At 33.6% G+C, this 11,681-nt stretch overlaps 1 protein-coding gene across 1 annotated transcript; it reads right to left on the bottom strand.

Annotated features, from left to right (window-relative positions):
- Window positions 1-232: 232 nt before the first annotated feature.
- Window positions 233-2,723, bottom strand: LOC128675780 (uncharacterized). Its single transcript, XM_053755446.1, has 2 exons — window positions 2,655-2,723; window positions 233-2,374 (listed from the first exon to the last, which is right to left on the bottom strand). Exon 2 carries the CDS (start codon window positions 2,371-2,373, stop codon window positions 433-435), a length of 1,941 nt encoding a protein of 646 aa, XP_053611421.1. The 5' UTR covers window position 2,374; window positions 2,655-2,723; the 3' UTR covers window positions 233-432.
- Between the last annotated feature and the right edge of the window lie 8,958 nt (window positions 2,724-11,681).

Below are 11,681 nucleotides of genomic sequence, written 5' to 3'. Positions count from 1 at the left end.
TATAATTTGGATAAAATCGAAGTTGGCATATATAAATTTCATTTATAGTCTTTAATTAGAGTATCGAATTATCTTGTTATTACAAAATTTGTAGGACTTACAAAGGTTTTAAAAAAAAAGGTCAGTTGTTACTTTCGACCACGCTGGCAGGTCGATAGTAACAAGCTGTGGGTCGAAAGTAACAGGACGAAGTGGTTTCTAATCAATATAAAACGATATCTTTAATCAACAAATTATTTATTAGAAAAATTTGTATTAATAACACAAATAAACTTATGCCTTTTTATGCTCAAAAAATAATAGTTAATGAAAACAAAACAATATTTTAACTCCTCGTTACAAATAATTCTAGTTTTGGTATTGAGATCAATTATTAGGTAGGCTTACTAATTGTACATATTATTTCTAATCAGACCATTCATTATCAGTCTTCTATTCAGACTCGCAGTTATGGCACACATAATTTTCATCATCATTGACGCATTCAACATGTGACCACATTTTACATTCCATACATTGTGTCCATTGTTCATTTGGTCGGCTACTGCTAAAACTTTCTAGACAAACAAGACAGAAGCAATCTTCGTCATCAGATTTATTATTTTCTTTATCTTCCTTCCTTGTCTTCTTTCCTTTTCCCTTTCCTTTTGTGGATATAAATTTCCTCTTGCGTTTTTCAGTTTCGGCTTGTAAAACCGTCTTCTTGGCTTTGTTTCTTTGTTTGTACTCTTCTTCAATTGCATTTTTTTCAGGCGTGTCCGTCAATATTGCTGTCTTTCGCTTCTTACGTCCTTTATTCGTAGCAGTTCTCGGACCTGCTTGTGGCAAAGGTCGAAGATCTTTAGGAGTAAAATTAAATGATTGAGAAGAGCTGATTTGTTGTAATCCACTCGGTCCTGGAACTGGCGAGTGAGATCTTTGGTCGGAAGCTGGGGTAGTTAATGAAGAATTACCTTCAGCAAATAACGTGCCCGGTAAATCTTGAGCAGACTGTGATTTGCTCGACAAATTAATACTGTCTGTAAGCTGGTCACTCGATGTTGGAAGAACGTCTGCTGAAGTTTCTGAAGCAACTTCTTTTGTAGACGTTACATCAAAACTGGGCCATGGATCAGTTGGTGGAATTTCAATATTAATTTGTAATGGACGGTCAGTTACTGATGATGGTGCAAAGTCGACAGCAGTAAAAATATTTCTATTAAATGGGCTTATACCGGTACAGGTAAATCCGGCAATGGCATTTCTATCAGTTACAGAAAAAGGAAATGCTTCTCTAACAATCCCTGGAATGTAATGGATGGTCATTGTTTGGCCAGGATGATTTCGCATCCAGTTATCTGTAGCGGTATTTATCATTTTCTTAAATGGTCCAAATACTGCTCTGTCCAGAGGTTGAAGTTTATGTGTGCAGTGAGGTGGAAACGACAACAATACTATACCATTCATTTTGCAGAAATCTAGAGCTAGGATCGATATATGCGAAGCATGATTATCAAGCAGTAACAAACATTTTTGCTCAACCGTTGGTTTTACTTGTTTTTTGAAATGTTCTAGAAATAGCAAAAATTCTGCTTCCTGCATCCATCCACTATTATTGCCAGCTCCAGCACATCCTACAGGACCTTCTCGTATCATGTGGTCTTGGTATCGCTTTAGTGGAAATACAAAAAAAGGAGGAATGTGTCCTCCTTGAGCATTAATTGCGACCGCAACAGTTACTAATCTTCCACGTTCTGCTGAGGTTACTGCACCTACTTGCTTAATACCTTTTTGAGCTATAATCTTGCTAGGTTTCTGAACAGTGGTCACCCCCGTTTCATCCATATTCCAGATATCTTTTGGTTCAAAATTGTACCTGTCCATAACGTTACCAAGGTTATCGAAAAACTTATTTACATTGTGTTCATTAAAACTTGAGGCCCTGGACAGACTTGTTGCTTGAGGACTCCTCAAAGAAAGGCTTGGATGTCGCTTTAAAAAACCCGTCAACCATTCCTTACCTGCCATTTGAGTGTCATGCCACTTATCAGGAAATTTTTTTTTGTTTTTGTTCGCCAACTCGTATGCCAGTTTACGAACTTCACATGGAGATAATCCAAAATAAACTCCAGAGCATTCAATCAAATAGTCCTGTAAAGCTTTTTCCTCGTCAGAACTAAAAACACGGTTGACAGAACGGTAGCCAACAACTGCATTAGTATTCCCTGCCTTAACTTTTTTTATGTATCTGTATAACGTTACATGGCAAACGTTATATTTTCTTGCTAAGGCTCTTATTTTTGTGCCTTCCTTGCAATGCTCTTCAGCTGCTTTTCGGTAAACTTCCATATCAGTAGTTCCTCGTGAGGTGTTTCTGATGCGATGTCGCGGCATTCTGTGAAAATAATTGTATGCATTAAAATATTATTCTCAGTTAATCAGAGGGGGGACAAAAGTAACATGTTACTTTCGTACTCATAGGCCTATGTTACTTTTGTACCCAATCACATTTTTGTCGAAACTTGAAACATAACCTTCGAACGCAACGGGCTAGACAAAAACGAATTATAACACTGTACAATCAATTTGATCAAGAATCACAATGTAAATCATCAGAATATTATCACTATTTTATACTACGTAAACATTAAACAAGTAAATGCAAAAAAACTTACTTTTCATTCGTAAAATCACGTAGCGTCCTCTAACACAACATCACTGCGCGTGGCGCTCGCGGCGACTGAATACAGTTGAGGGGGGTACGAGGGGCTATCACCTGACGGCAGCGAAGCGGCGTTGCGATTATTAGACAAACCTATAGCGCATTTGTTACTTTTGACCCGCCGTTACTTTTATACCCGGTCTCCCCTAGTAATCTAAGAGTGCACATACATTATTATTATTTTTTTTTTAGTCCCTTACTTTGAACTCAGTTTCTCTTGTCGTTTCATTTTACATAATGTTCTTTAATGTGGATCTCCTATGGATTTAACAACAACTTGATTGACAACTGATAAGTAATCGATGTATTCGTATCGAAAATCAGCATTTCTTTTTGCCTTCATTGCTTTGCAATAGACTTGTATTGCAGTCATTTGCCGATTTCGATAGATGTAATATGGTTGAATAAAACATTTTTCAATCTAAATTGGCTACTTTCAAAAAGTAATATTAAAACGTCACAACTATGATTTTCATTTACGCTTATTCTTTTTGTAATGTGAATTCAATTTAGTTTTTCTATTTTACAGCATTTATTGTGAAAAGAAAAACACAATATGATCAGAGATAAAACTGACCGAAAAAAATATGATAAATTTAACTTTTTGTACCTATGTAAGTGCATTACGTAATACTTAGTTTCTGTTGTTATAGTGGACACAATAGACACGTCTCAATCACGTAGTTGATTGTCAAACGATACAATCGACTAACCAAATGATGTACTGTATCTATCAATCAGGTAACAATTGACAATCGGGAGTAGTCTGCGTAATTGCTTGATGAATAAGTTGAATATCCGGAGATTAATTGTGCTGATACTTGCTAATGTTTGTCTGTGATACAAAATTAGTAAGTTTTATAGAATATTAATTTTATGAAAACAATTATGACATTTTTGCCCATACTGGTTCTCAGCCAGGAGGAGCCAGGAGCCCGGCTTCACTCGGTAAAAACACAATTTAAAAACAAGTAACCTATGTTTCTTCTGAACGTTTTATCTGTCTCTGTATCAATCGAGAAAAATAGGTTACTTGTTTTTCAAAAATTCTGCTAAATAGCATAATTTTTGAGTTTATTCATTACAAACAAAAAACAAAAGTACCTACTGAATTTTTCTCTTTATAACATTAGTAAATTATATGGTCTCAAAATATTCCACTATGATCCCTCTCACGTCAGCAGTGTAGAGTGAAATAGTTAAAACAGTTATAGTTCCACAGAGTATGTAAAGACTTTTAATGCGACTAGTTAGTTTCCCGACCCTGACCTGAAAACAAGACTATTCTCAAAGGATCAGTAGATGAAGCTAACACGTGCCAGTTATGACATATAAATATTAATACAATGCGCTCTCTGTTCTGCATCGTATAGCAATTTTGATTCATTTTTCAATAGGAGCTTGATGATCTTAAGGCTACGCTGCACACTAGCGCCCTCTGAAAGTGGTACTATGCTTCACTCTACAATTATTAAGGGATAAGTCATCTATAATTAGGAAATTAATTGCCGAATTTACAAATATTTTTTTAACGATCTGGGAAGCAAAATTCGCAAGTACATTGTAATGTTACATAACTTGTAATGTTACATGCAAGCAAGTTATAAACATATCACATAGAAAACTTTTGTTATCTTCGGGGGAGCGGTAAATAATAACTAGAGGCTCCAGCTTGCTTTATTAGGCCAAAATTGTATTACCAACTTAGTACTAAGACGAAAAGAAAAGTGAAAACAAGGAAAAACAATTTGCAACTGTCGTTAACGACAAACTTTATCAATAATTCCATATTTAATTTGTTACTCTGTATTTATGTTTTCATTATTATTTACGATTTATAAAAAAGTAACTTTTTTCATGAATGTTTTGCTAAGTTTATGCAATTAGGTAGTTCGTAAAAGTTGCGGTTAAAAATCTGTGAAAAGTTTCTTTATTTTGAACTAGCTGCGTCCCGGAATTTCGGAAACAAAAATGTCATTCAGGATTAATTGAAAACTATTTTGAGATCAGTTTAGAAGTTCCGAAGATTAACATACACAAACTTACAAACACTTCCTCTTTAAAATACCAATTCGTGTAGGTTTAAATTGAATAAACATAAAATATAATCTCGCTACTGCAGTGGCGCAGAGGAGAGTGATTAAACTCACGATCATTAATTGTCAGATTTTATTCATGTCGCTTTAAGACATCTGACGCGACTTTAACAGCTACTTACCGACTTAAACATGGTAAGGTAGTCGTACACACAATTGAACTTTAACAGTCAACCATACAAGGTACCTCGCGATGCGAACGCTGCGCGTGCTTAATTTAGTGGCCGAGAAAATTGATATTTTCTCCTGTTCTCTGAATGAATTTACAATAACGTCTTTAAATGTCATATGTTATACGTAAATAATGTAAAAGGTTAACAACCTGTCCTATTAGAATATGTTTTCTGTTATGGTAGGTTAAGTTTGGTGAAATAAATAAATAAATAAATAAATAAAATACTGGAAGTTTCTTCACAACGTTTTTCTTTACCGGAAGCAAGAAGCGGTCTATGAAAACGACTAATAGATACATGATTCGGATTGGTACGTATACTCAGTTTTTTACTAATTAAACTTACACATGCGCATTTCAGAATAAAGAGATCCTTATAACCACAATAAACGTCCCTTTATTCTGAAATGCCTATCGAGGCGTAACCTCCATCCCACCTATATATTAAAGTGATAGTACAACACACGAATGAGCAATATTTATCCTGGTCAAAAGACGAAATAGTGGTATATCTTCACTGACAATGTTTTTAAACAAAACAAACGATGGTTCTGTGTTCGGTCACGTACGCTCGGGTCGTTGGTTTACGGGCGAGTCTGGCCTAATTATTGCGTCAGCTATACACGGAATTTCGTCCCATATTATTTGACATACGGTAGTTGAGAACTGCAAACTCAATTTTTTATATTTTAATTTTTAAATATTTAATTTAGCTCCTACATATTTTGGCGAGGAGCTCGGTTGCACTTCACGTTCAATTTTCACAATTTTATTCAGTGTCAAATTATTTTTACCAGCAAATTTGTAAATCGTGATCATTTGGCCCTTATATATTTTGCTGAGAATCTCGGTGGCGCTGTGATTTACGTATACCTGCCATAAATAAAGGCAAAAGAATCATAGCACTTTGACTCTGTACGTTCCATTTTTCAGATGGTACGTTAAGTTGGTTCATTTACAGATCGACTGAACGTGCAACTCAAAGAAATCAAAGTTCTTATTGTATCTATTACTAACATAGAAATTGAGTATATGTAATAAATGGATTTTATCTTCATATATATTTTAATGAATGTTCTACATTGCAGAGTAGCCCGTGTGTAGTCATCTTCAATGGTTCGTTAGAAGCGATGCTTCCTGCTCCAGTTCTCAGTACATAGGAAACGAAGTCAATCAATTTGTTGTGCTGAATTGACCCGAGCTAATGTACCTCAGTTGTACTATGTAATGTCTTTATTGTGTAACGGACCTGTCTTTATTGCCACCAATAGGGAAATATTATTATAGGACGAAAGGTCCCGAATAGCGGTCTCATGTGTAGTTAATTAATAAATAATAGAATGGAATTGTTTTTCTTAAGGTAATAAAGGTGTAATGGGATTGTGGACTTTATAAAGGTTTATTAGTGTTTACGTCTTTTTGTATGTAAACATACTCGTAAAGTATAGACATTAAATAGACCAAGTTATTACTGTTTCAGAATATCATTCACCTATAAATCCACTATTCCGTTAAAATAAATGTGTTCTTAGGGTTTCGTGACTTATAGCTCAGTTTAACCCGTGAAGAATATAGACGTAACTGCACTTATCTGTAAGTATCACAAAGTTTAGCGCGGTTGATAACAGAACGAAAGTTACTGTAATTTATACTTAGTCAAGTGATACTGATCAAGAACATCTTGCTTAGACTAAATAGAGGAGAAGGCAAAAGCTCGTTTATGGTCAAAAAGATGGCTAAGGACCAGATATAGAAGTCACACCATACCTAAAAGAAGAAACTGGTTAAGAAAAACATACTACAATTTGAACTGCAATATATAATTTAAAAAATTAAAAAAAATTTCATGAATTAAAACAAAACAATAAATACATAGAAACTACGTATTTATTACATCAAAAGAAACTTGTATTTTGGATGTTTCGTGCAATCATTTGAGCCGAAACAACTCGCCGACAAAGGAGAGCACGTTCCTAATAACAGAGCTGTGTTCAGAGCTAACGATATGCCACCAAAAACCGAGAACGACCTGCGATCAATCTTGTTTGAATGTTTGTTAAGTCTTATATATATCTTATAGCTGATTCTTGGTATTCCCATTTTTGATTTAGTATGAACCATGTTTCATGATAATTCGTTTATTATTTACTAGCTGCTTCCTGCTGCTCCGTTCACGGTAATATATCAAATTTCAGCTCAATATCTGGTATTTGAGGGTAAAAATTTGGTTTAAAAGCCTATGTTGGATCTGGAGTAAAGAACTAAATGAATATCTTTTATCAAAATCAGTTCAGCGGATTTAGCAGTGAAAACTTGATAGACAGACATACTTTTTTATTTATAATATTGATTGGATTGGTTAGCATCATCGAATAAATAAATGTTTTTTTTTCATATAAATTATATATACTAATTATGAAAACCCCATAAATAATAATAATAATAAATATATTAGGACAAATCACACAGATTGAGCTAGCCCCAAAGTAAGTTCGTGACTTGTGTTATGGGATACTAACTCAACGATACTATATTTTATAACAAATACATATATAGATAAACATCCAAGACCCGGGCCAATCAGAAAAAGATCATTTTCCATCATGACCCGACCGAGGATCGAACCCGGGACCTCTCGGTTCAGAGGCAAGCACTTTACCACTGCGCCACCGAGGTCGTCGCCATAAAAATTCGAGAAGTCGTTTTTTTAGTATAACAGACAGACGCGACATAGGACTTTGTTTTTTTATATTAAGGATAAGGATATAACGTACGCTTGGAGGGTGGCATGGCTAGAACAAATATTTCTATTATTTAACCCACGACGAAAGCTAAATAGGACAAAATGTACCCTCCCTTAGTATCGGGGGCGGGTTTATTTGCATTGTCCTGATAGTTCATCAAGATTTAATTTATTCAAAGCTGATGAGATAAACATTAATTAATTCGGCGATTTGTCGACGCCATGTTGAAAGCGTTGCACACCGTTATTAATTTTAATGAAAATTTTCAACGTTGACATAATTTTGAATGTATGTCAGTCAGCACTATCTGCTAGTTTGACATTTGTCGGAATCAGAGTGGTCGAGATAGTTTAGTTCGATTAGATAACACATTGTTTTCTTGGTATTTCTCGTCGGGCATACCCAAATACAAGAACACTATTGCTTGTACTGTTGTTTTTTTTTTAATTGGTAGGTACCTACCCTATAATCCTTTTCCGTACTTCAAAATATATATTTTGAAGTACGGAAATTAATTTTGCATATATATATATATATATATATATGCAAAATTTTATAAATTCTTATTGGTTGAGCAGATAAAGCATGAAGAGGTAATAATAATATAATAATATTTGTTACCTACCTGAAGTTACATAATTTAACTTGCATTTTAACTTATACTAGTATGAACAAGACTTTATCAACGCACCGTTCTATGTAAATTAACTAGTGTTCGATACTTCTGAATATTTATACGGCGAATACTGGAGCGTTGAGCGTTTTTGATGGTATGAAAAAAATTGCATTTTTGCAAAAATAATATACTTACGTAATTATTTACGGGCAGGTTTTATTGATTTTTTTTTACAATATGACTTTCAGTTCACTTCATTCTCTTATCACCTAAAGATTGCGGACTTGAATTTTAAATCTTCAAGAAGAAAGTCAAAACTCGTGTGATGGTTGTGATTCCTGGGAAGCAATATCACCGGATATTATCAGGCGACCCAATTGCTTGTTTGGTGCCAAATCAAAAAAAAAACTTCAAATGAACGGAAACTTAGGTATTCCAAAACAGACTTGGTTATTCACTGAAGTTCCTGACATCCCATTTCGTAAAGGTAAGTACTTACATAACAAAATGAAAGGTTACAAAGTTGGCAAAGGTGAGCCATGTCAGTTTGCAACTTTTCTGAATGTCTGAATGAATACTGCGAACAAAGTTTCAAGATGACCTGTGTAAATTATGAAAAGGTTAGAAGAAATGTGGCTAACTTTTTGAAATGTTTTTTTTGTACAGTAAACAGCGTATCAAGCTATCCAAAATCATTACACGTCAGTTCAGGCGCCGTATTATTAAAATGCCTTTTTTATTAAATTGTAAAAAAATCTTCACTAATCTTATCCTTAAAAGAGATTTAAAGATTTTACATTAGTATTTTCTTTTAACAATATTTTGGAATGAAAAATGAAAAATGGTTTTACCCGAGCGAAGTCGGGACAGGTCGCTAGTATGGGTTTTGATCCATGATATAAGACTTACATTGGTTACAACAAGTAACGCGAGAAGTTTTCATAAATAGATATTTACTCTTTTTGACTACGACAAATGAAAACAAAATCCCACAAATAATTAAGGCTAAACTTCAGATACTTCAAAATCTATAAACTTCAAAGTATCATAATTTACCAAGGTCAATAAATAAAATATACATAACTCAAACACTGCGCACCTAAAAATATAGTGAGTACTGTTAAAGTTTTAAACTTTAACCTTTGAAACTTTAAGAATATCTTTTTAAAGGATCTTTTTCTCATCTTCGTAACCTAAAATTTAGAAAAATTAATATACGGAGGTTAACATGTCGAGTAAACATTTTAATCGTGCGGTGGGCGTCAATCTTTTTGTATTAAAAATACATTTCTATTTTTATACTACTTGGTAAAATGTTTATCACGAAAAATAAAAAACAAAATATCTTGCAAATAAAAAATCTGAAAGCCAAAAACAAGATTTTGGGTCAAAAGTTCGACTTAAAAAGAACCCATTAGTCCAACACGGTTTTAAACTCGTAACCTTAGTAGTGATTTATATTGGTAACGTTGATTTTACTCTTTTCCAAGTTTATTCTGAAAGCTTACATTCCATTTGGTCGTGAAAGCGAGTTAATGAAAACCCCTCGAGTATGAAATAGTAATGTAATTGGAGGCTTTCGTGCTTTTAAAATTCCCATTTCTAATTTTGCGGAAGACAGGGAATTCAAAATACACTTCAGAAATTAGATTTAATCATTTATAAATGATTTTACAGAAATGTTAAATGTGAAAATCTCTCTTGATTTTTGTGATACCTAAATCAAATTACATATAGTAGATTGACTAGTTGTAACTCTCTCCATCATCATTACATGTCTTGGTTACTAACCCGGGGTCAGCGTAAAAAATATATTAAAATTTTTCACATTCCGCTGCGATTTTACAATCGGCCTATTTAACGCTAACTCTCCTCTCAATAGTTACCGTCACGCTTCGTGCATATCACTCGTTTTGCCTATGTGTCCCTTAGTCGCCTCGTACGACGACCATGGAAAAATATGGAGTGGTTCTATTTTAGGGCCGACTGCCATAAATTTCCGTGTATAAAAGAGTACTTATGAAAAAAAAATGTTAAAATAATATTTTCTCACTTTTTAAAATTTAGATTATACATTTGAGGTAGCAAGTAATTTGATATTGAGTAATCAAAAGATATAATCTTCAGCAATACTCCAAACATTAGAAAGAACAAAGGTGTACTACATCATTAGAAACATACGGAACAGGTTCGCTTCGGAGAAATATCAAAACCTCTCAGAAAATTCCTCACTACTTTCCCGCTTGAGCAAGCTCACAAATTGTTATGCTATCTCTTTTTCAATGGCGTCGTTTCTCAGAATAATCTCATCATTACGGCTCAATTCAACATTTTACGAAAAAGAAAAAAAAAACTATTTACGAGTTCGACAATGGGTCTGTATGATAATGTACTCGTAAGGTGTGATAATGATATAAAAATAATGCTCAAATTATTTTACATTTAATTTAAATAAACGCGTTTAAAATAAATAAACGCTGATTATTCTCAGCGCTTTTTTATCTTCTAAAATACAAAGCAATAACCAACTAAAAAGTATTCAGAATTGAGAGTTCATTTCCTACTTGGAACTGATGAAGTACGATTAGACAATTTGTTATATGCATGGAATAAGTAGGTACCTGAGTACTTATTAAATCCATGATTCTATTGTACGGATACTCGAAATATTTTGTACTTCTTTCACTGACACAGCAGACATTATATTACAACTGACATTACAGTGAAAGAAGTACAAACACAGATACAGATTACGCACAGACTTACACTTATTCCAAGTACTGAACATTATTGTAAAAAATGTTCAAAACTTTACCTTATAATTATTAAGTTCTGAAACCGACATTTTAACCGAAGTTATGTGTTTTTATTAGTCTAAATATGTGTAAAAACATACAAAAATAATGACGTCACCTATTTTTATAGGTGACGTTATTATTTTTGTATATTTTACACATAGAATCGAATAATCTATATTATGGACACACACAAATATACCATATTTAGATTAATAAAAACACATGACTTGGGTTAAAATATGGGGTTGTTTAAATAACCGTTGTCCTCACAGACATAAAGTGATAATATAGTGACTAATAGTCTGTGGCTGTTCTCTTCACAGCGAAGTTATCAAGAGAGCTTGTTCACCCAATTTTCGACTAATGCGATATAGTTCCCATCTTCTCCGTTATAATGATAGTCGTTAGTCGGATTAAGTTTTGAGGCAGGAAATTAGTTTAGTGATTGTATCGGCTTCGATGGGAATTAATATGGCGGGATTTGGGAAGAAATGGGAATAGGAATTTAACAAGTAAGTACCTATAAAGATTACATTTTTGTACAAAAATATGCA

This window comes from Plodia interpunctella, chromosome 15 (assembly GCF_027563975.2).
Source record: "Plodia interpunctella isolate USDA-ARS_2022_Savannah chromosome 15, ilPloInte3.2, whole genome shotgun sequence".
NCBI classification, from domain to species: domain Eukaryota; kingdom Metazoa; phylum Arthropoda; class Insecta; order Lepidoptera; family Pyralidae; genus Plodia; species Plodia interpunctella.
This window is presented reverse-complemented; position numbering and strand designations above follow the sequence as displayed.